This window comes from Drosophila biarmipes, chromosome 2L, assembly GCF_025231255.1.
Source record: "Drosophila biarmipes strain raj3 chromosome 2L, RU_DBia_V1.1, whole genome shotgun sequence".
In the NCBI taxonomy this organism is placed as follows: domain Eukaryota; kingdom Metazoa; phylum Arthropoda; class Insecta; order Diptera; family Drosophilidae; genus Drosophila; species Drosophila biarmipes.
Window position 1 is genome coordinate 15,799,835 of NC_066612.1, and position 25,677 is coordinate 15,825,511.

The 25,677-nt window shown below is 45.4% G+C and overlaps 2 protein-coding genes across 2 annotated transcripts; one reads left to right on the plus strand and one right to left on the minus strand.

Annotated features, from left to right (window-relative positions):
• LOC108033828 (dynein axonemal heavy chain 7) lies at positions 1-25,667 on the plus strand. The gene is made up of 24 exons (XM_017108454.2): positions 1-64; positions 247-783; positions 849-1,073; positions 3,240-3,402; positions 3,788-4,021; positions 4,083-5,662; positions 5,720-5,842; positions 6,089-6,242; positions 6,468-7,763; positions 7,821-8,267; positions 8,335-8,448; positions 8,508-10,021; positions 10,130-10,916; positions 10,993-11,175; positions 11,356-11,702; positions 11,754-12,593; positions 12,662-13,027; positions 16,601-16,888; positions 16,961-17,376; positions 17,445-17,623; positions 18,706-20,082; positions 20,507-20,756; positions 24,850-25,001; positions 25,066-25,667. The coding sequence occupies exons 2-24, from the start codon at positions 254-256 to the stop codon at positions 25,570-25,572; spliced, it is 12,072 nt and encodes a 4,023-aa protein (XP_016963943.1). The 5' UTR covers positions 1-64; positions 247-253; the 3' UTR covers positions 25,573-25,667.
• Positions 20,821-24,715, minus strand: LOC108033829 (uncharacterized). Its single transcript, XM_017108455.3, has 3 exons — positions 24,412-24,715; positions 24,112-24,349; positions 20,821-24,051 (listed from the first exon to the last, which is right to left on the minus strand). The coding sequence occupies exons 1-3, from the start codon at positions 24,617-24,619 to the stop codon at positions 20,883-20,885; spliced, it is 3,615 nt and encodes a 1,204-aa protein (XP_016963944.1). The 5' UTR covers positions 24,620-24,715; the 3' UTR covers positions 20,821-20,882.
• Positions 25,668-25,677: the final 10 nt, after the last annotated feature.

The window sequence follows — 25,677 nt, forward strand, 5'->3', positions numbered from 1 at the left end:
TTTACTTTAACTTTTTAATTCCAATAAAATAAATTATATAACCAACCAGTCCCAAAACATAAAAGTACTTGTTATGCTTAAATATAAAATATTTAGTGTTAAATTTAAGAATTCAAAAAGATGCAAAATGACCATTCAAAAATTATTTAAAATATTTCCGGTTTCTTAATTTAATCGTTAATTATTGTAAAAAAAAAGCCAGCTGTGTGTACTGTCCTAAAATATTACCCATTTTTTTCTTTCTAGCTTCAACATGCAGGGCAGACAGAATCCGAACCGGGAGTTCAGCATCCCCAGCTTCACGTCGGTATGCGGGGCCCGCCGACTGTGCGAGAAGTCGAAGATGCTGTACACCCGACCCAAGCCGGATGTACTGCAAAGTATCCTGCAATCGAAGGCCAACCCGGAGTACAAGTCGCGACGCCTGTGGTACGAACTGAACATGCCGGAGTGCGCCAGCTCGCTGCTGGACGGGAAGATGCAGTCCGACCTGCCCGACAGCATCCTCTGCGCCAGGAAGCACCAAAAGAAGCGCAAGAAGCGCGACAGCGCGGTGGCCAAGGCCAACTACATGACCATGCGCCTGGAGCGGGAGCACTTCCGGCGCAAGCTGGTGGAGCTCATTCTGCACATGGACGACGACCAGGATCCGGAACTGGCCGCCCAGTGTGCCGTGCCCTTTCCCGACCAGGAGGAGCGCGAGGTCCTGCGCTACTACTACTACATCAAGCATGGAATCGACACGATTCACGTGTCTCCCCTGAGCAAAAAGATCCTCAAGAGGTGGGTGTAGCGAATATTCCATTCAGGGTTTTTAATGGTTGAGTATTACCTGATTGTAATTACAGAATAACAGATCTTGTGCCTCCGCTGCTCTACAAATGGCAGACCGCCCTGAATGAGAACATTGCCGAAGTCCGCTCGGATTATGTTTTCGCCATGAAGAAGGCAGTGGTGGACTTCGTCCTGCGGCACACGGTCCTCGATCGACTGACCAAGGAAGGAGTGGGCGGAAAATTCGACACCGCCGAGCGGAAAGAGGTGCAGTCCATGACGAACTTTTGGCGATATCGGTGAGTTTTTATTGGCAAACCGTATAAACCATAGGTTTTTTCACATGGCAAATTAATTTTTAATTCAATTTTCCGCTCTCATATGGGCAAATGCAAACTGGGAACTTTTCTTAAGCCAACATAATGCAATTTGTCTAAAAGTTATAGACTATAAAATAGGTTTTAAAAAAAAGGAACAGCCATCATTCTATAAATGTTCCATTTTTACTTTAAATCATTTTTTTAATTCCACTACAGCGGAAATTAAATTAGTACCCATCGTTTTTTTGTTAAGGAAACATTCAGGCTTTTAATTCGCAAAAACGAATTCGAAACTTTTCTTTAGACAAATGGATTTGGAGAGCATGGAAGCAGATTTTTCTAATTGGTAATGAATGCCTCTGAAATGTATGTAAAAAGTAAAAAAAGGAATAAATACAAAGTCAAAATTAAAGTTAGAGGGAAATTAACATTTTTTAATTAAAATAAATTACGCCCGCACCAAGAGCCAAGTAAATTGGGCGCGTTGTAAAAAGGAGGCAGGCAAAAAAATGGGAAAAAGGAAAAGTTGCCATAATTGAATGCCAGTGTCGTGTGTAACTTCCCTGTAACCGCCTGCCTCGCAATTGGCAAAAAAGGCGTGCAATTGACATGCAATTACACCCAACCAAACACTCGAGCCCCAGAATCACGCCCCACATATGTACTTTTATGTTTACGGATGCCTTGGCTTTATTGTGGATTAAAACCCCAATCCGATTTTTACGAAATGAATTGCCCTCGGAGTCGGCAGCGCGCGAATTCTTATGAAAATAACTGACAAAGTTGCCCGGCAAGAGGGGGAAAAGTGGGGGAAAAGCGTTAAGAAAATAAGGAAAATAACGAAAGTCGCGCGACATTATTAAAAGCTTCTTGCAATCGGGGGAGAACGCGAGAAATCGCTTTGCGGCGTGCCAGAAACTTTTTAACCGCACTTTTTCAACTACAATGCCACGGAAACGGAAGAGTGGAAGGGCTGTGCGGAAGTGAGGATGTGGCAATGGAAGCTCCAGAAAGTTAAGTCCTCCTGTGTATTGGTTTGACATTTGATGAGCAACAGCATTTTGAGCAGCTGGCAGGCAGGGCAGGATGAAGCCGCGGCCCAAGGACTCCGCCCGACATAAATTGCAAAAAGGATATGCTTAAAAACGAATTGAACTTGTTTGTGACACTGGGGGGGGGGCGGGATTTGGGAGCCCATCGTCGCATTGTGCGGTTGTCAATGCTGACTCGCTGTCTATCGTGAGAATATCAGAACAATGGGGTTGTCTCATCAGCATCACTTATCATTAATGCACTTTAAGCTAAGCAGAATAAATCAAGTAAAATTGGTATATATTTTGGTATTTCCTATGAAAGCTGTCTAAAAGTATGCAACGATTTATTTGCATGCTCTTTTTGCCTAGGTTTTTATTATTTATTATTGTATCAATATAGTAAAATTACCGCATTTATAGGATATAGGCTTTTAATAAAGAGATTTGCTTTTAGTTTCATTTTGTACGATTTAAAGCTTCTTCATAATTAATAATATAAAAAGTGTCTGAAAGTATGCAACTATTTATTTGGTTAGGTTCCCTTTTCCTAGCATTTTATTATTATTTCTGCGGTTATCCTAATCTATATAATACTAAACTATACTAATTATAGGATATTCTTTTATAAAAAGGATTTTCTTTGGTTGCTTTTTTATTGAAAAATATTTATTTTAAAGACTTTTCATGAATAATTCTTATTTTTTAGAGCAGACAAATCTTTGTTTAAAATTAAAAACAAGAATTCAAAATTATTCTTTAAAGTGAATTCCACCCTCCACCTTGTGTGGTTCATGTTGCACCTCGTTTTGGGGCCCAAAGTGGGTCGAAGGCCCATCGATATCCACGACCGCGTGAGCCTTGCTAATTTATTGCCTTCGAGCATTTGGCATCATTAAGGAGGCCTTTGGATGCTTTTTGTGGATCGGCGGTCGGGTGGTTGCCCGCTGGGTGCTCTTGTGGTTGGGCGGTTGCGGTTCCCTGCACTGTTTAATGGGCTGTGACGGAATAGCTGGAGTGAAAAGTTTTCCCTTAGTCTCGAGATAATTTGCATAAAAAGACACTACTAACTGCGGCCCTTTCCTCATCCCAACCAATCCAATTTATCCGACAGCTACGACGAGAATCGCAATGTCCTGATGAAAACGCTCTTCTGCATACATCGAAGTGTGGCCAGCATCTTGGAGCTCTGGAGCATGAAATATAAGGATAAGTCCCTGATCGATGTCAAGGAGCTCAGCAAAATCGAGACTCCGTTTTCATTATTTTCGTTTGTGGTAAGATTTTGGGGGGATTATAACACGTATTATTGTAGTATTTTAAAAATGACATATTAAATTCATGAAACAATATGAAAGTGTATAACAAATTTAAAGAATAAAGTGTAAAGTGTAAGTGAATAAAAAATTCAAAGAATACATTCATCTCACCATGTCTGAAGAATATTTAAAGATGGTTATTTAGTGCACATTTTAAAGTTTATTTGAAATTATACTTTAATAGTCATTTTTAATTAAAAAGATCTCTTCAATTATAATATTTAATTATATATATAATTATAATAAAATTTCAATTTCAAAGCTGAAAAAAATCGTAGTCTTTTAAACTATAAGATTTCAAATTATTGAACATATTTAAACAAATCCATTCTGTCTTCGCCAGTACTTGTGTGGTTCCCACATCGACGCTGGAAAGACCTTGCTGGAGGAGAGCTGGTATGGCGAGATTCACTCCTCCCTGCTGAAGGCCAGCAAACGAGGACAATTACCGGACATCCGGCGTTTTACGCTGGTCAAGCGCTTCTTTAACTGCGTGGCCGCGTTGATGACCCAACAACTGGAGGACATTTGCATAAGGAGTCTAAAGGCTTACGCGGACTTTATTTGCGACTATGGGGTTAGTACTGCGATTAATCAAAAGTTGAGATAATAAATTAAAATACTCCCTTTTTTATTAGCACTCTAATCCCGGCTTCGAGATATCCGTGATGCTGGCCGACGAGGACACTATCCAGTTCAACCCCGGCTTTTCGAAAGTCCAGAGCGAATTGCTCCGGGTTATAGACTCTATCCTCCTGAGCATACAGATGCTGCCGCGCATCGAGAGCAAGCTCTACACCGACCTGATCGTGTCCAAGAAGATCTTTCTCACACCGACAGTTCCCGATAGCATTGTTCAGGAGACAAAAAACCGTATATGTGCAATGTTGGAGGATCAGCGCATAGGACCCGAGTTGCGCCTGCAGGACTTTGATCCCTTTATCGATCTAATTAATGCAAGGGATGCGGAACGAGTGGGTAACTTCATGGAGGGCGACGCCACCTTTGAACAGTATACGGAAATGGTGTACGAGTACAAGGAGAAGGAGGATCGCATCGCCAAGGAAGTGTGGGCTGTGATCCGAATGGGCTTCTACGAGTTCCACAGGGATAAGTTCATCACCCATCTGGAAATACTATGCAGGCAGCTTCAGTTGGACTTGCTGGCTAGGATGGTGACCGATCAGCAGGCAAGGATCTCTCGACTGGGCAAGGAGTACGATGCTATTGCTAAGAAGGCTCTAACTGTGCCCAAGGACACAGCTGAATTGATGCAACTGAAGGCCTATGTGGTCCATGCAGAGGAGAATTTAGTCCCTGAAATGGAGGCCAGACTTAAAGTCAACATGAGCGAAATCCTGTGGCTGATGGATCACACTCTGTACTCCCCGCTGGAGATTAAGAACAACAGCAACTCCTTTCAGTGGTATCTGAAGCTTCCGTCGATCTTCGAGCAACATCGTGCCATCATTGCTGAGAAGGTGATCGAGTATCAGGAGCTGCTCAAGAAACGCATCGAGCTGTTCCGCCGGGAACTACAAAATTACTATGAGCAGGTGCAAACTTACGATACCTGGGGCGACATCAAGCAGCTTGCCAGGTACAAGAAGCGAGCTGGTGTGCTGGATCAGAGATTAGTCCAGGCAATGGAGACTATTGATCAAATTAACGAAGAGGAAACCTCCTACGGCTGGGATCTTTCCCAATATCCCATGAGAAAGAAGGCACACGATCAACTCAAGCCATACAAAACCCTCTTCGATGCTGGACAGGATTTCATGGACAAATGGGACCTGTGGATGCACTCTCAAGTGGGCTCCTTTGACCCCGACGAGATTGATGGCGATGTGTCCAACTTTTATCGCATCATACAGAAACTGGACAAACAGATGGGCGACCATCCCATCACAATGCAGCTAATTCAGGATGTGAAGGCCCAAATCGAGGCTTTCCGCGAACACATGCCTATAATAAACACTCTAGGCAATCCTGGCATGAAGGCCCGCCATTGGGAACTGGTGTCCGAAATTATTGGCTTCCCCATCAAGGTGTCGCCCGAGCTGACGCTGGAGAAGATCATCGAGTACCAGTTGGACGAGTACGTGCCAAAGTTTGAGGCCATCTCGGAGAGCGCCACCAAGGAGAACAATTTGGAGAGAGCAATGGCCAAGATGGTCAACGAATGGGAGGGTGTCGAGTTCGCCATATCGCCCTACAGGTGAGTATTCCATTCGCTGTTCAAGGGATGTGGCCGTAATTGAAATGCCTCCCGCAGGGATTCCGGTACGTACAAACTGGCTGCCGTGGACGACATTCAAATACTGCTGGACGATCAAATCATCAAAACGCAGACGATGAAGAGCTCACCCTACATCAAGCCATTCGAGGCGGAGATTCTGTAAGTAAATGGATTTAGGTTGTTTTTTAAAGAAAAACAATTGGTCCTTTGATGTGTTCCAAGAGTTTTTGTAGAACTTGAACCATAAATACGTTTTAAAAAGTGTTTAGGTTATTGTGAAATATTTCTAATCATGAAGAGCACCAAGAAATCACATTAGTCCGTCCATTAGTTCACCTTTTGTTGGGCCGTCAATGTCAGCGGCAGACAGGTCACACATGGCTAACCTTTGTTGTCCTTTTGCAGCAAGTGGGAGGCCAAGCTCATGCTGTTGCAGGAGATCCTGGACGAGTGGCTGCGCGTGCAGGCCACCTGGATGTACCTTGAGCCCATCTTCAGCAGTCCGGACATTCAGCAGCAGATGCCGGAGGAGGGGCGGCGATTCAGTGCCGTGGATAAGGTGAGTTTGTCAGCCTTTTGGGTATCTTTAATGTTATGTCTGTACCCCTGTAATTGGACCATTTCGGCAAATTGTAGCTTAATCGTTCATTTAGCTCAATAATGAATATTAATTGATATAAATAATTTATAATAGTAGTAATACAAGTATTACATTTTAAATATGCTTTATTATGCTAGCATTGAAGGCCCACTTAATCGCTATAGAAACTCTCCTTTCTCGCAGATATGGAAGGAACTAATGAAACAGGTTGCTCAAGATCCCAAGGTCATGGTGGTGGTGCAAATTGACAAGATGAACGACAAGCTGAAGAAGGCCTACAGCCTGCTGGAGGTCATACAGAAGGGTCTGAATGCCTACCTGGAGAAGAAGCGCCTCTACTTCCCGCGATTCTTCTTCCTGTCAAACGACGAACTGCTGGAGATCCTGTCGGAGACGAAGGACCCCACTCGTGTCCAGATACATTTGAAGAAGTGCTTCGAGGGCATTGCCACATTGAACTTCACCGAGGAGCTAGACGTGACCGCGATGCGGTCCTCGGAGCGAGAGGAAGTGGCTCTGGTGGATGTGATCTCCACATCCAAGGCGCGAGGCCAAGTGGAGAAGTGGCTGTTGGAGCTGGAGATCGACATGAAGAAGAGCGTGCACCACAAGGTTGCGGAAGCTTTCTACAGCTACTTGAAGATGTTGCGTCATGTTTGGGTGCTGACCTGGCCGGGTCAGTGCGTCCAGTCCATTTCACTCACCTATTGGACTTTGGAGATCACCGAGTGCTTTGAGAGCGAGGAGCCCAAGGAGAACTTGGCCAAGTACCTGCAAAAGTGTGTCCTGCAGATAAACAAGATCGTGGATTTGGTGCGTGGTGACCTAAACACCCAGAACCGCATCACCTTGGGCGCCCTGGTGGTCTTGGATGTCCATGCCCGTGACGTACTGGCAGAAATAGTGGCGAATCAAGTGGAAGACCTGCAGGATTTCCAGTGGTTGTGCCAGCTGCGATACTATTGGGAGGATAATAATCTGGACACTAGGATGATAAACTGCTCATTGCCGTATGGCTATGAGTATTTGGGAAACACTACTCGACTGGTGGTTACTCCTCTCACCGATCGATGCTATCGTACCCTATTTGCTGCCCTGAATCTGCATTTGGGCGGCGCTCCGGAAGGTCCTGCCGGCACTGGCAAGACTGAGACCACAAAGGATCTGGCCAAGGCCGTGGCCAAGCAGTGCGTGGTGTTTAATTGCTCGGACGGGTTGGATTACTTGGCGCTGGGCAAGTTCTTTAAGGGCTTGGCCTCGTGTGGCGCTTGGTCCTGCTTCGACGAGTTCAACCGCATCGACCTGGAGGTGCTTTCCGTGGTGGCGCAGCAGATCTTGACCATTCAGCGGGGCATCAACTCGGGCAGCCCCACGCTAGTGTTCGAGGGCACCACCTTGACACTGGATCCCACTTGTGCCGTGTTCATCACCATGAATCCTGGCTATGCAGGACGCTCCGAGCTGCCTGATAATCTCAAGGTAAGATTTAATGAATTAGTCCTTCCTTAATTTTACTTAAATTGTCATTTCTTCTAGGCCCTCTTCCGTTCGGTGGCTATGATGGTGCCGGACTATGCACTTATCTCGGAGATCGAGCTATACTCTTATGGTTTCCTGACCGCCAAACCGCTCTCCGTTAAGATTGTGGCCACCTACCGGTTGTGCTCGGAGCAGCTGAGCACCCAGTGTCACTATGATTACGGCATGAGAGCTGTGAAGTCGGTGCTCAAGGCCGCGGGAGCCTTGAAGCTTCGCTATCGAGACGAGAACGAGGACATCCTGGTGTTGCGCTCTATTAAAGATGTGAACTTGCCCAAGTTCCTCAACCAGGACATTCCCCTATTCCAGGGCATAACCTCCGATTTGTTCCCTGGAACAGTTTTGCCGGAGGCCGACTACGTGCTATTTAATAAGTGCACACAGATGGCCTGCGAACGGCAAAATAAGCAGTGCACTCCATTTGTCCTGGAAAAGGTGCAACAGGTGGGTTAAAATATCCTTAAACGTAATATTGAAACTTAATGGAATTTTAATTATTGTATTCTTTCAGCTTTATGAGATGATTGTGGTGCGCCATGGTCTTATGTTGGTGGGCTATCCATTCGGAGGCAAGACAACCACCTACCGCGTCCTAGCCGAGGCATTGGAATGCATGGAGAAAACGGTTGGTTATTTTTACCCATTTGGTTTATAAAAAGCAATTAATTTTTGTGTAATCCCCAGGATGGTTCCGAGAACAAAGCTATTTACACAGTGATCAATCCAAAGGCTATTACCATGGGTCAGCTATACGGTCAGTTCGATGCAGTGTCTCACGAGTGGAGTGATGGAATCTTGGCGGTCAACTATCGTATATTTGCCGTATCTGATACCCCAGATCGAAAATGGTTAATCTTTGATGGACCAGTGGATGCGATTTGGATCGAAAACATGAACACGGTGTTAGATGACAACAAGAAATTGTGTTTGATGTCCGGCGAGATTATCCAGCTGTCAAACACCACCAATTTGGTCTTCGAGCCCATGGACTTGGAGGTGGCCTCTCCAGCTACTGTCTCGCGATGCGGAATGATCTATCTGGAGCCCAGTTCCTTGGGTTGGGAGCCCTTGGTAGCCTCTTGGAAAAATACTCTTCCTCCGGCCTTCCACACGGTTAGCAAACAATTGATATCGATGCTAATCTCTCGATTTTGTCCCATCCTCCTGTTTATTCTGCGCAAGAGTCTGAAGGAGATTGCACCGACTTCGGATGCTAATCTGATGGTCAGCCTGATGAACTTCTTTGAGTGTTTTATCGACGACTTTCGGGATGAGAAGTATGTGGCCAATGTTTCCGATTTGGATTTTAGGGCTCAAACAGAGGGAATATTCCTGTTCTCTTGTATTTGGTCAATTGGAGGATCTCTAGACGCGGACAGCCGGGAGAAGTTCAATATAGTGTTTAGGGCGCTGATGGAGAAGACTTTCCCACAAAATCTCTACGATACTTATGGAGTTACGGAGGATCTCTATGTGGAGCCTCTTGCCAAGCCATTTATTTTTCCCATTCCCAAGCAGGGGTCGGTATTCGATTATAGGTACATAAAGGAAGGCAAGGGCAAGTGGAAGCCGTGGCAGGATGATGTGAATTCCGCTCCACCGATTCCTCGAGATATACCCGTCAATCAGATTATTATCCAAACCAACGAAAGTGTTCGCATTGGAGCTGTTTTGGATTTGCTAAATCGTCATGGTAAACCTGTAATGCTGTGTGGACCGACGGGAACTGGCAAGAGTGTCTACGTGATCGATTATATGCTGAAGAGGATGGATTTGTCCGTTTATAAGCCCCTGCTGATCAGCTTCTCGGCACAGACATCCGCCAATCAAACCCAGGACATCATCATGTCCAAGTTGGACAAGCGGCGCAAGGGTGTCTTTGGTCCACCTCTCAACAGTCGCTTTGTAATCTTCGTGGACGATGTTTCGATGCCGCTGAAGGAGAACTACGGAGCCCAGCCCCCAATCGAGCTCCTACGAATGATGCTCGACCACATGATGTGGTACGATCGCAAGAACATCGTGCCCATGAAGCTAATCGACCTGCAGATGATCGTCGCCATGGGACCTCCATCAACAGGAAACACCGTGACACCTCGGTTCCAGCGCTTCTTCAACGTGATATCCATTGATGACTTTAACAACGATATATTGAATACCATATTTAGTAAGATTGTGCTGTGGCATCTGGACACCAGGTAAGTTGGGATTTCGTTTGATAGCTGTCTTCTGTCCAAGCTTCGGTTTTCGAAGAGTTTCCCCTTTAATTGTGTTCGTAATGCATTTCCCCAACACAACCAACCCAGGGGCTTTTCCAAGGAGTTCGATCCTTGCATTGACGAGATCGTAGGCGCCACCCTGACCATTTATAATGACGCCAAACTGAATCTGCTCCCCACCCCGGCGAAATCACACTATCTATTCAATCTGCGCGACTTCTCGAGGGTGATACAGGGTGTCCTGCTGTCCGTCCCCGAGGCCACCGAAGATGTGAACTCCATGAGGCGACTGTGGGTGCACGAGGTGTTGCGGGTGTACGGGGATCGTCTGGTTGAGGATGCCGATCGCACCTGGTTGTTTGAGAACATCTGCAGCACGGTGAAGGCGTCCTTCAACACGGATCCCTCCCGCCTATTTGGTCGACTTGTGGAGAAGGACAAATCCCTGCAGGAGTCCGATTTCCGTCAGTTGATATACTGTGACTTTACCAACCCGAAGGCGGACACCAAGAACTATGTGGAGGTGCAGGATCTGGAGGAGTTGCGCCGGGTGGTGGAGGCCTATCTGGTGGAGTACAACAACATGTCGAAGAAGCCCATGAATCTGGTGCTTTTCCGCTTCGCCATCGAGCATTTGTCGCGCATATGCCGCATCATAAAGCAGCCGAGGAGTCATGCTCTGCTCATCGGGGTCGGAGGATCCGGGCGCCAGAGCCTGACTCGATTGGCTTCGCATATATGCGACTATGAGCTTTTCCAGGTGGAAATCACGCGATTGTATGGGCCGTACGAGTACCACGAGGACATCAAGGCGATCCTACGCAAAATTGGGGCATCCGAGATGCACGGAGTATTCCTCTTTACGGACGTTCAGGTGGGGAACCGCAATTGGCAATTCGACTGTGTCCCGGGCTTTCCTTGGTCTCGCTAACTCTTCTAGACTCTTGCAGATCAAAGACGAGTCCTTCCTGGAGGACATCAGCAATCTGCTCAACTCCGGCGAGGTGCCCAATCTATTTAGCAACGAGGAGAAGATCGAGGTGCAGGAGAAGATGGCCCAGATCGACAAGCAGAGGGACAAGGCCGTGCAAACGGATGGCAGTCCAGTGGCCCTCTTTAACTTTTTTGTCACGGTGGGGTTCCTAAAGTCAAGATCAATAAAACACATTCCCATAGATTTATATCCGATATTAACGAAGTAATCTTAATTGGATCTCTAAGCTAATTTTTCAGCACCTTAAATATTACTTCGTATTCTTAAATATTAACTTTTAAAATACCCTACTAATTTTTTAATATGTTCTCTACGACAGACTTGTAAGGATCAGCTACACGTTGTTTTGGCCATGTCGCCCATTGGCGATGCGCTGCGTAACCGCATCCGTAAGTTCCCCTCCATTGTCAATTGCTGTACGATCGACTGGTTCCAGTCCTGGCCTGAGGACGCACTGCTGGCCGTCTCCACGCGTTTCCTGGCCACCGAGGATCTCACTGCGCTGGAGCGTCGCACAGCCATTGATATGTGCATGGAGTTTCATACTTCCACCCAAGAGCTTTCCGCCAAGTTCTTCTCAAGGTTGCATCGGTACAACTATGTGACACCCACGTCCTATCTGGAGTTGATCCAGACCTTCAAGACGCTTCTTGGTCAGAAGAGAAAGTAAGTACACCACCACCACCACTAAACTCTGTATTAACTCCTTCATTTCAGCAACATTACAACAAATCGCAATCGCTATTTGACGGGCATTTCCCAGCTAGACATTGCTGCCCAGCAGGTGGCTGTGATGCAGGAGCAACTGATTGCCCTGGAGCCCAAGCTGAAGGAAGCCTCTGAAATAGTGGCTGAACAGGTGGCCAAGGTGACAGCTGATAGCAAGCTGGCGGAGGAGCAGCGGGAAATTGTAAAGCTGGACGAGAGTGCGGCCAAGGAACAGGCGGCCGTGGCCCAGGAAATCAAGGACGAGTGCGATGCCAAACTGGGAGAAGCGCTTCCCATTTTGGAATCTGCCCTGGCCGCTCTGAACACCCTCACCACCGCGGACATAGCGGTGGTCAAGACCATGAAGAGCCCACCCATTGGTGTAAGGATCGTAATGGAGGCAGTTTGCATTCTGAAAGACGTGAAGCCCGACAAGGTGCCGAATCCAAGTGGCTTGGGTACTATTGAGGATTATTGGGGACCCTCAAAGCGTGTTCTCAGCGACATGAAGTTCCTGGACAGCCTGCTCAACTTCGACAAGGATAACATACCCGTGGAGGTCATGAAGAAGCTGGCGCAGCGCATTCTCAGCAACGAAGCTTTTGATCCGGAAAAGATTAAGAGTGCTTCCACGGCTTGCGAGGGCTTGTGCCGCTGGGTTATTGCCCTGACTAAGTACGACGTAGTGGCCAAGATTGTGGCGCCCAAGAAGTTGGCTTTGGCCGAGGCCGAGGCCACGTACAATGCTGCCATGAAGACGCTCAACGAGAAACTGGCCATGTTGGCCAAAGTGGAGGCCAACTTGGCGGCCATCCAGAAGATTCTCGACGAGCAGCTGCGGCAATACGGGTGAGTCCAAAAGGGATTCTGATACAGTAAATATATAACTACTATTACTATTCACTTTTTTCTTGTAGTATCTTGCTGGCGGAGCACGAAGCTTGTACCAAGAAATTGCAGCGGGCTCAGGAGCTGATTTCTGGCTTGGGTGGCGAGAGAACCCGATGGTCTGAGACGGCCAAAATGCTGCAAGCCAGCTTTAAGAGCGTAACTGGTGATGTCCTGATCTCATCTGGCGTGGTCTCCTACTTGGGTCCCTTCACCATCGACTTCAGACTGGACCAGATTCGCAAGTGGGTGGCCAAGTGCCTCAATTTCGGCGTAACCTGCACTCCTGACTTTCAACTGGCCGTTGTCCTGGGCGAACCTGTAGAAATTCGCTTCTGGAACATTTGCGGTCTGCCCACGGATGCGTTCTCCGTCGAAAGTGCTATCATGATGAAGTGAGTACGAAGTTGTTTTAGTAACTAAGTAATTAAATTAAGGCAACCACATAAATGTGAAATTGAAAATGTGCCAAAAATGTCAATGCGGTTGTTTAGGATGGCTTTAAAGCAGTGCTTTTGGCAGCTTAATTAAAATTCATTCTAACTGTTTGAGCAAGGGGATGTTAATTTTAGATTAATCAGTCAAAGATATGTCTTTTTAAAAAAAATACCTTTCAATATTTGTATTTGTATATATAAACACAGATATTTACCCAATAGCACATTAACCACAAGTTATGACAACATCTGGCACTGCCCCTCGGAAAATCCCCTGTGGTGATCGCTAAGCCGGCACTCGCATCAATTAAACAACCTGACACGGTAATTACGCCTCTGCCCTGCCTGTCAGCCGCACGCAAGTTCCGAGTCCACGGCTCCTGGGCTCCTTCGTTTTCTAATTACAAAACATAAAACGTTAGAATTCACGCGTATTAGGAAAATTAAAGATACGCCGCGTGCTAGGCGGGTGGAGTGTGGGAACGGCACCGGATGCTGCACGGGACCGCGCCTGGAACGGAATCGGGAATGGGAACGAAAACAGTAGCCGGGGTAGGTGTTTAGGCGGAGCGGGGAGGGATGCATGCGCGCATTAAGCAGCGAACCCGCATGTGGCCAGGAGGACTCGTTGCCAGGACACGCCATCTCGGTGGTGGCTGCTGAGGCTGCTGTGCCAGCCAAAGGTACAAAGGGCACAATAAACTCAGATGGGGTGCACCGGAAAAACATAGATCTGAAATTTTGATAATGTAGGTTTATTCTTTGGAGTAGGTCCTATTATAGAACTGGTATTAATTATAATTCTAATCATTTTAAATAATTTGTTTCTTTAAATCATTATTTTTTTAAAAAAAAGAGGCTTTGGAAAAAATTAAAGATCTAAAATTCCCATAAAGTTGTTTATTAGGATTAGGTTTTATTTATTTTTTCCGTTTTATATAATTTTTATTAGGTATTAAAACTGTTACTGAAATCTTATATATTTAAAGCACCTTATCATTAAATCCACTATTTTTGAAAGAAAAAAGGCTTAGGAAACGCTGTTCTAAATCTAGGAAAATCATTTTTTAAAACGCCTAGTGCTTTGATCTTGATTATTTCGTACTCTAAAAAGTCGATTTAAAAAAGAAAATTGTTTTAGCTAAGTTTTGATAATATTCAACGCTTCTTTCTTTTAAGTACTTGTTTCTTCCCGTGTAAAAGGTTGCGTTGGGTGGAACAGAGAGCGAGGCTGGGCAGGCAGAATTTCCATGTTTGATGCGTGTATTACGCATCTGGTGGGTTTCTCGGAGGTCAGAGAGCGGGGCCACATGCCACTCCACGACGCTCCACGCCACTCCAAGTCGATTTAATAAAGGAAATTCCTGGCTGCTTTCCACGAAAGTGTTCAAAGTAATTTGGAGCAAGCCCGAAAATACCTGAGGGGCCCCGGGTTCATCGGAGGGGAGGAATATGCGGGCAGGGCGACTCCGGAACCCAGAACGCCGAATCGCCTTGTATAAGCAATTGATTAATGTGCGCCCCGAGCGGATTAGGTTTAATTTTTACCCAGCCGGAGGGGTAGCTGCGATATGCGATAGCGGCAGACGATTGCACATCCTTGGGGATTTGCTCTCTAGTTTCAGGCCTTTGTCTATCCGTCTGTCTATATAGACGAATTTGTATTTGTGTTTGCCAAATATGCCGAGTGCCGGCAGGGTGGCTGGAATGCTGTCCTTACTATTAACATTCATTTGCTTAATATTTCGGGTGACACGTAGCCCATATGGTGACCTCCTCAGCGTCGTAAAATGCTACGGTCGTATGTTGGGTATCAGGTGTGGAAGTTTTTCGCTTCGGGCCGCAGGTTTTTGGGGTATTGTGCAGATTGAGAGCCGTGCCTTTGATTAAATAATGTTAATTTGAAAAAGGCAAGAACAATTTGTAAATGTCCATTTTGGGTCTGTTTTATTACACTGTTGAAGTCTAAGGTATCAAAAATAAAGATGTTTTCTGCAATTGTATTACCTTAGGCCCTCTCCCTTTTTATTTAGTTGCTTCGCTAAAATATAAATGAATTTAAAACAAGGCAAGCGGTTGTGTGAAAATAGTTGTTTTTCCCCTTAGTCACCGACAGTAAATCCCCAAACTCCATTCAACAGATTCTCAACCGGCTTACAATGCCAGTTGTATTGCATTTTTAACTGTATTCTAACTATTTGCCGGGAAATTTTCGTTTTTATTTTGTGACAAAAGTTGTATCTTTCCAATCCCGGCTTTTCAGTCCTCCCCGGCGATGTGCTCTGAACTTTAACCGAATATTCACATGGCAACTGACTGCCCCCTTCTATTGTATCCCGTGTCCCGGCACAACGTATGAGGTTTTCGGCTGGAATTCGTTGTTTAAAATTGTTGGGGCTTTTCTTTTTTGAATTTGGGCATACGTGTGCCGACTGTGGCGACGGCGACGAGGGCATATTGCTCTTTTGTTTTTCCATCAAATATTTTTCATTCATCAAGTTTTCAATTTACAAAAATGTTCATTCATTCGCACGAGCAATTTGTATTCGGTGTGAATTTGTCATGTGTTGGCTGCCGTTGTTGCTGCTCCTGCTGCAACTTATTTTTGCTTTTCCCGCTTTCTCTATTTTTTTGCCGCTCCCAATCCTCCAGTCCCGATTTCCACACCCATTTACTTTTTCCGCTGGCTGTGAGTTATCGCATCAGCTATATGTACATGCAGGGCGCGACACTCCCAACAACCGCAATCGAAGTATACATAAGTGTATATTTGTATATCAAATCAGGGGCTTAGCCCTGGGTGCACTGATTTAAAGGGGGTTGCAATTATTCTATTCACGTTTAGAAATTTATTCAAATATTTAAGATCGCTAACCTACTTAGTACTGTGGGCGGTGGATTTTTCTAAATTAATTTCATCCCCTTTAAAGTAATCTCCTCTCGCTAAAATGGACATATGCCAACGTTTTTTGCAATCTTCGAAATATTCCCAATAGTCCCTTAGCCATTAGGTCCTTCTTCAAATGCTTTCCCCTTCATTTAGCTCAAATTAGAAACCTGCTTTGACATAAAACCGATAAATAGGAAACGCGAGTTCTTATGTTTACTTAATTACTTATATTAACTTTTTTTAACCCCAAAATAATATTCCTTAAGAACCCCCTTTGACAGGGCTCCTGCACAAAGTCCTTTTGTAATATAGTTCTGTTTGTGGCTTAACGTTTGCATGATGTATTGGCGTATTTGAAGCCAGAGGTTTGGCTCCCAATCCGAACCCACAAAGCACACACGAACTCACAGATACATCCCGAATAATGCGAGCAGAAAATACTTCTATGGCATTATTTACGCTTATGAATTATTGACGTAAATATTGAATGTGTATTTATGCGGTATTTTCTTTTTTAATATATTCCAACTCCGACCAACTGATGAGCTTGTTGTGGTGGCCTGCATGTTGACAAACTGTTTGCATTTATTATATCACTTAAAGTACACATGTTTACCGAGGCTTTTAAAATGTTTTTGCAGAAACGCTCGACGCTGGCCCTTAATGATTGACCCGCAGGGACAGGCCAACAAATGGATCAAGAACTACGAGAAGAACAACAAGCTCTGCGTGATTCGTCTCAATCAAGCGGATTACACCCGTGTCATGGAGAATGCAATCCAATTTGGCCTGCCCGTGCTCCTGGAAAACATTGGCGAGGAGTTGGATCCTGTCTTGGAGTCTGTGCTCCAGAAAACACTCTTTAAACAGGGCGGAGCCCTCTGCATAAAGTTGGGCGACTCTGTCATTGAGTATAATCATAGTTTCCGGTGGGTACTAACTTACTTTCTTAGCTGCTTTTAGAAATTGATGGTTAAAATATTTACATTTTATTATTACAGGTTCTATATGACAACTAAACTGAGGAATCCGCACTATCTGCCCGAGGTTGCCGTCAAGGTTACGCTGCTGAACTTTATGATCACCACTCAGGGATTGCAAGATCAGTTGCTGGGCATAACGGTCGCCAGAGAACGTCCTGACTTGGAGGCCGAGAAGAACAATCTTATTGTCCAGGGAGCTGATAACAAGCGGATGCTGAAGGAGACCGAAGATCAGATTCTGGAGGTGCTCTCATCAGCAGAAAACATTCTGGAGGACGAGACGGCCGTTCAGATTCTGAGCTCAGCCAAGGCCTTGGCCAACGATATTAGTGAAAAGCAGGTCATCACAGAGGCCACAGAAAAGCAGATAGATATAGCACGATTGAGCTATGTGCCCATAGCCGAACACTCAACTATATTGTTCTTTACCATAGGTAGATTTAACATTTTAGATAGATTTGCATTTACTTGAATGTTACTACAAATATTTGTTTTTCCTTAGTTGAACTGGCCAACATCGATCCAATGTACCAGTACAGTCTGGTTTGGTTCGTCAACCTGTACATGTCATCCATCGATAATACGGAAAAAGTCGACGACATAGCTGCACGTCTGCTGGATCTTCGAAATCACTTCACCTACAGCCTGTACGTCAACATCTGTCGCAGCCTCTTCGAGCGTGTGAGTGCCCATTGGATAAACCCAATTATCGTCAAACGCCGGTCCGCTTAGCCATCCGCTGACCAGTATCCTGGCCCTTTAGCCTCGTTAGTCCCGTAATTGCGCATAATCTGATAATGTGACATTTGAAGCGTGGTCCTTTGCGTTTCATTTGCTTTGTGGCTGAGCATCCTGCTCAGCTTGACTTGACTTGAGTCGACTGCTTTTAAATAATATTTAAGCATTACTGCTCCACAAGTACATTGTACTGCTGCGCCACTTCAACGGACAATGAAGTTGAAGCAGTTGCAGTAACTGAAGCGGAGTGGTTACAATGGAAGGCACAGATAAATCGGTGGGAGAATATACTTCATCTAATTTTTTGCTGTATGAATCCGTGGGATTTAAACGGATGCTTTTTAAATTTTAACTCCCACGTCCATGATTAAGTTTTCTATAGAATCTTGCTTCTGTCTATCATTTAGTTACCGTCTCGTTTATGTCCACTGTGCAGCTGCTCGAATAACGTTATTACATTGCCGGTGCAATCAAAGGATGTACCTGGCCAAAGGAAGCTGGGGCAAAGAGGAAATAATAATCCAAACAAGTTCTAGCTAGCTTTATGCTGTTTTCAGTCAATTATGCCATGGCCTTTCCCTGACCTCCACCCCTTGCCTTCGGCCCCTGTGGCGACCCTTCCAAGAGCTAACCTTTGATCCCCAGCTTTTAATTTTCTTTTGGGAAAAAACCGATGTGAATTGCTATCAGAGAAGCACCATAACCGCTTGCCTCGGAAATGCCTTGATTTCGGTGGGCAACCTTTCGATGTAACCCATTTAATGCGAGAGTGAGCCTCTGAGCCCTGACCCTGACAGACCTCCAATCACATCGCATTATTTGTTATCCCTTACTCATTTGTACACTCAGAGAAATTCCTAAGACATTGTTTCTAGGTGAGGATTTGAAAATACTTATTTTGCAAGTGAATAGAATAATGTCGAAAATGAACACTTAAAATTATAGGATTTTAAAGTCTTCATTTATTTTTACTGATTTTATTCTGTTTAATCTATGTGTAATGAAACGTTCTGACCTCTGAACAGGATAAGCTGCTGTTTTCTCTCATACTCAACATCAACATGATGAAGCACGACAATCGGATTGACAATGCCGAATGGATGTTTCTGCTGACTGGAGGCGTTGGCTTGGAGAATCCGTTCAAGAACCCCACCACCTGGCTGGGCGTCCAAAATTGGGATGAGCTCTGCCGCCTGACTAATTTGCCCAATTTCAAGGGCTTACGCGAGGATTTCACTGACAACTCGGCCCAGTGGAAGCCGTTCTTTGACTCGAAGACGCCGCAGGATAATAAGGACGTACCAAAATCATGGGAAAAGCGAGTGAGCATGTTCCAGAAGCTCTTGCTCCTCCGAGTCTTTCGGCCGGATAAATTGGTCCCGGCTGTGCTGAACTTTGTGAGCGAGGAACTAGGTGATCGGTTTGTGGACCCGCCGCAGTTCGATCTGATGGCTTCCTTTGCGGATTCCCACTGCTGTGTGCCCTTGATATTTATCCTGACACCTGGCTCGGATCCCACGGCAACCCTACTCAAGTTTGCCGAGGATCAGGGCTTCGGCACCAATCGATTGTTCTCGCTGTCCTTGGGTCAGGGGCAGGGCCCCATTGCCATGAAGATGATCGACGAAGGCGTCAAGATGGGTAATTGGGTGGTGCTCCAGAATTGCCATTTGGCAGCCAGTTTCATGCCCCTGCTGGAGAAGATCTGTGAGAACCTCTTGCCAGATGCAACGCATCCGGACTTCAGGCTGTGGCTCACCTCCTATCCGGCGGACCATTTTCCGGTTGTGGTCTTGCAGAATGGCATCAAGATGACCAATGAACCGCCCAAGGGTTTGCGCTCCAACATTCTCCGCTCGATGTTAAGCGATCCGATCAGCGATCCGGAGTGGTATGAGTCCTGCACTCAGCCCAGGATTTTCAAGCAGTTGATCTACTCGCTGTGCTTCTTCCATGCGGTTATCCAGGAGAGGAGATACTTTGGACCCATCGGATGGAACATTCCCTACGAGTTCAACGAAACCGATCTCAGGATATCCCTGATGCAGCTGAGGATGTTCCTCAACCAATATGAGACTGTGAACTACGATGCGTTGCGATACTTGACGGGCGAGTGCAACTACGGAGGACGTGTCACGGATGACTGGGATCGCCGCACCTTGAAAACCATTCTAGATAAGTATTATTGTCCAGCAGTTATAGATTTGGAGAAGCCTTACTACCTGGATGAGACGGGTCTATACTATGTGCCGGTCTTCAAGGAGGTGGATTTGTATCTTAACTTTACGAAGGACCTGCCGCAGATCTCGTCGCCGGCCATCTTCGGGTTCCATGCCAACGCGGATATCATGAAGGACCAAAAGGAAACGGACATGTTACTATCGCACACTCTGCTCACGCAGGTGAGTAAGCCCTTGATTGTAAAGTGAAATATTCGTAGTTTAAGGAGCTTTTGCATTGTTTTGGCAGAATTGTTAAATATTTTTGCTTCTTTTTTACTTGCTTTGCCAAAAACAGGAACGTTGGGTAAGAGTTTTAGAATACTTTTTACACACGTACATTTATTAATTGCTACTGTTTTTTGTCACACACTACAAATAGGACCTCTATGATCGACGCGTAAGTGGTTTCCTAATCGCTGCTGATATTTAAACACTTCCTACAGCTATTTAATGAGTTTTTGTCTTACACGCTGCGCTTCAGAAATTGGAGAAAAAACAAAGAGTCTACGTAGAAACGCTTAGCAGACGCTTTCCCGAGAACCTTTCCCTACCCACTTATCCCACCTGTCCTCCCTTCCTTGCCCTTCATCATTTGCCCCTGAAGGACACTAGTGCCTCATCGGATGACAGTGGTGGTTCCAAGGCATTGACGCCCGAGGAAGTCGTGACCAACGTGGCCACCGATATCCTCGACAAGTTGCCCAAGCTTTTCGATCGGGATGCGGCCCTGCTCAAGTATCCAACTCTGTATCACCAGAGCATGAACACGGTGCTGGTTCAGGAAATGGTGCGCTTTAATGTCCTCCTGAACACGATTCGAACCAGCCTTATCACGCTGCGAAAGGGAATCAAGGGTGAGTGACTTAACTAAAAAAGGATGAATGATGAAAATCCTTATAAAATCTAAGACTAAAGTAATACGTTTTATCATTTAGTTTTATTTTTAATCGTTGTATAATTTCACTTTATCCATGTAATTGTTAATTGAGGTTTTCGGGATCTAAAAACGACCTACTTAATTCTGCTGTCACGGGCAAATGATCATCACTGGTTTCAATGGGAATCACTGCGTCAATAGGATTAAAGTGGGATCCCAAGGAGCCTCGATGCCTCCTTTCCTCGTTGTCTTCAATTACTTCACTTTCCTGTACTTGTGCCTTTGACTTATCCTTTTTAATAGGTACAGCTTTTCCTTTGATTTTAGTTGAATCAGACTTTAACAGAGCCGCCGTTGGATTTAAATTTTTTACCCCCGAAGATCGAACGGGTGGAATAAAGGAGTCGGATTCTTCGACCATGGCAGAATCAGTAGGTTCGCTCTTGAACTCTGGTTCGGTTTTGGGTTCCTCTTTGGCTTTGGTTTGTGGCTCTTCTTTGGGCTCCGATTGGGTCCTTAGCTTTGGCTCGGCTTCGGGTTTGCTTTCTGGCTCTGGATCTGCTTCCGTCGGAGTTACTAATTCCCTGGGAGTTGGTTTTATATCGTTGGAACCTGATGAGGTGGGTGTCAGCTCCCTGGGTATTGGGTGAGGGACGGGCATTATTTCCTTGGGGGTTGAGCCTATAGGTACCAAATTATCGTGAGATGAGTGGGTTTCGAGATCCAATTCTAATGAAGTTATTTCCAAAGGTTTTGGTTTACCTTTTGCGTCTTCTTTTATGTCTTCTCTATTATCAAGAAACTTAGGTGTATGATACACTTCCGAGCTCATTTCCTTTGCTGGGATTACTGGAACGTGGATTTCATGAAATGATACTTTGGGAGAATTAATACCACGATCTTCTTCCTTTGCCTTCATTTTCATATCTTTCAAACCTTCATGTTCAACAATGTCTCCTTCAGTTTCAAATATTTGTTCTTCATCGCTCTCTTTTACCAGAAGTTTTACTATCTCAGTAGAAGCATTTCTTTCTACCTCACTGGGCAGCATTACCCTATAGCCTCTGCCTATAAGGGATGCTAAATTTGAGGCTTGCGAAAGATCCAAAGTGCTTCTTAGACTGAACACATCACTTGGTTTCACTGTTAGGTTGCTTATGGGAGTAATCATTTCAGACTTTATAAACTGGTCGCTGCCAGATGGCGGATCGTCCCCCAGGGGTTTATCGACATTTACTAATGCTCCTGTGATGTGGTCGTCTTTCAATTTTTTAATTAGGGTCAACGTTTGCCGTCCCATAAAGTCAGATCCTTTCAGGGAAATGTTTGCGGCATTAATATTTTCCTTTTCGCGAATATTGTCCGTGCTATGAATGTCACCCTGAGAAGGAGTCATCCGAAGATCGATAAGGTCGGCGGATTTAACGGGTGGAGGATTTTCCATCTTTTGTAGAATTTGTACAAATAAGTCGTCAAACAGATCGTTATAGTTTTCGGCTACGATTCGTTCGTTTTCTTCAAGCCAACGTCTCCCGGGAACTGCCCGTCGAATGAGCTTTCTAATTATGGCATTGGCCTCCCGCCAGGAGGCCTTCTGAGGGATTTCACTTTCGCTGTCCGTGGACATGAGATACAAATCGTTGTCGATAAGGCGATCAATAAGATCGCTCGTTAGTGTGCTGCCTATGTCAAATGGGTCCAGTTCCGTCCACACTTTTTGGAAAATCACATCCTCCACCACGTACTGCACGATCAGGGAGTTCTCATAGCGCTGGAGTACCTTATCCATGTCGGGGGAGACCATGTCTTTGAGCATCAGACGTAGGGGAACGTAAGTGAGGGGGTTCTGGATCAGCTTGAAGCTCTCAAGCCATCGCTCTATATCCGTATCGATTTGCTTTGCCATTTCGCTTACTGTCTCCCCAGCTGAGTAATCGGCCACATTGTACATATCTGAGCTCAGAATCTGAGCGAAATACTTGTTGGAGATCTCGTTGTTAACCACATTGCAGTTCTGGAACAACTCCTCGTACATCAATCTCATGTCGTTCTCCTTCTGTCTGAGTCCAGCCTCGGCCGCCTCGCGTCGCCATCGCTCCTTCTGGGCCATAATCGCGAAAAAGTGAAGCCTACGCAGCTCCGAGAGTCGAGTCATCTCATCCGATAGGAACTGCATCACCCAACCAATGTAGGTGCCCTCGTATATGTTCAACAAGTTCTCCATGCCCTCTCTCTTTCTTTCGTTCTTCAAGCTGGTCATCACAATCTCTGAATTCTGATTCGCCTCAGCTTCGAGAAAACCGGCATACTTACTAATGGATACTCCTTTTTCATAACTCTCGCTAGAGGACTCGGACTTAACATCGTAAAGGTCGGTCAAGTAGGTAAGGGCCATTTGGGATGCCACTCTACCCAATTCCCTTCTTCGTCGCTTTTTGAGACATTTTGGGTCTTCTTTCTCTCTGGCGGCCTGAGTTCTTAGGGACTTCAAGCTTTCGAAGAGCTTCTGTAGATTGTCCTCTTTGCAGAAGTTCCTCTCATACTCCTGGTCATATGTTTTGGGCTTAGACCAATCCTTGAGCTTTCTAAACGGACATTTTAAATGCTTCATGTTGACTTTCTTCTCCAGTTCGTCGATCCTCATGTCGAAAGCGTTGCGCTCGGTTTTTGAGACATAGTTTCGATGTGCCGGATCGACGCCATATCTTAAAAGCGGAGCGTAGAACTCGGAGCACGGAGATCCCAGAGAATGCATGGGCATCTGCTTTTTCCACCTTCGCGGAGTCCTGGAGAGTTGGATCTCCAGGCGACGCATTCCCCGCTGGAATTCGATCTCGTTCTTTCGCAAACCAGCCAGGCGACGTTCCTCGATTCGTTCGCAGGCCTTTTCAATCCGGGACTTTGAGGCGGCGTGCATTTCCTTCTCCCTCTTATCGAACATCTTGATCACGATCTGGAGGCGCATCATCTGACACTCCTGGATGTCCTCCTCCCGCTGCACCCACTGCTCCCACTCGAAAGCTTCCAAAATCTCATTGAACTCGGTTTTTATAGCTACTTCCCTGGCCTCTTTTAGCAGTCTTTTGAAGTGTATCTTCAGGGCATCACTGAAGGCCCATCGCTTTCTGGCTCGCTCTAGGACCTCGACCTCATGCAAGCCAGGTCGATTTGCGCCTGGCAATACAGAAGGCAAGGAGAAGAGTTCCAATTTGTTGAAGTTCTTTGTTTCTAATATTTCTGGCAAATAAGCCAAAGTCTGCGCAGAGGATTCCCTAAGAATAAGGAGCTTAAGTGGTAGGGTTAAAATCTCTAAAGGATACTTTTCAATTTACCTATAAAGCGTCTGTGTGGTTTTATTCTTAAAGGGTCGCGAGTCCTCAATTTTGGAAAAGAAATCGCACTTGTGCTTCAATTCTTTTTTCATCACCACGCGGGGACTCATCTTGACCTCATGGGTGCTAAGAGTTGTGTCTCGTTCGGTAAGAAAATGAAAGCCCGGGGCCTTGAACTGACACTCACTGTCAGTACGAGGCAACTTTCCAGCATTACGCGGGGCTGGATCATTGGCACCTAAAAATTGGACAATCAATTGGTTGGTAATCAAGATCAAATCGCTTTCAAATTCTTCAAACCTCCACCAATCCGCTTATTGGACGAACTGGCTGTCAAGCAAGATGTTAAACCGCTTTCCGTTTGCTTTTCTCTTTTTTTTGCTCGCTTGACAGTATCCTGATGGGGCCTAGGCGATTTTACCAGACTTGGTGGACTTACAGCTTTTCCTAACATATGCTCCGGAAGAACCCTAACCTGCTTCTCTAGTCGCGTATTATGTATTGGCATTATGGAATGTTTTTTATTTTTTTATTCTTTTTATAAGTGTGGTTTTGGTGTGTTTTGATTGGTAATGTGTCAGCAAATGGGTTTCATATTTAATTAATTTGATTTGCACTTTCAACGGGCTACTAAGTTAACATTTTTTCATATTGCACATAAGGTTCTTAATAGGATACAATTTATTTCGGTGATTCAAATTTGAAACTTATCATTCATTGACCTCTTCTTACCTGCAGGCTTGGTTGTAATGTCTGCCGCAGTGGAGGCCGTTTACAAGTCAGTCTTGATTGCCAAGATTCCAGCCATGTGGGCTGGAAAATCTTATCCGAGTCTGAAGCCCCTGGGAAGCTATGTAAACGATTTTCTTCGACGCCTTGAGTTCCTGCAGGTGAATATATTTTTATATATATTTTAAATGGTGATAGAGAAGCTTTATCAAATCTGCGTTACAGCACTGGTTCGATCACGGAGCTCCGTCGACCTTCTGGCTCTCGGGATTTTTCTTCACCCAAGCCTTCTTAACGGGTGCCCAGCAGAACTACGCCCGAAAATATGTCATATCCATAGATTTGCTGGCCTTCGACTATGAGGTTCTCTCGCTGGAAGAGTCGCAAATTAAGGGCTTATCCGGCCCGGAAGATGGTGTCTTCGTGTATGGCATTTTCCTAGAGGGTGCTCGTTGGGATCGCACGGGAAAGTATCTGGCCGAATCTCGTCCGAGGGAACTGTTCGATACCATGCCGCTGATTTGGTTGAAGCCAATCAAGCGCGTGGACCTGCCCGAGCGTCATAATTACCTGTGTCCAATGTACAAGACGGCCGAAAGACGAGGAGTATTGTCCACCACTGGTCATAGTACCAACTTTGTGGTGGCCATGTTGCTGCTCTGCAATCCCAATACCCCAGTCTCCCATTGGATTATTCGCGGCACGGCATTGCTGTGTCAGCTGAGTTTCTAGGAATTGCGTATTTCTCCGATTAAGCTATATTTTGTAAAGTTACGTTGAGGCTAAAATAAAGGAAAAGTCTGAACTGCAATTCTTAAATCCAGGAATACCCATTAA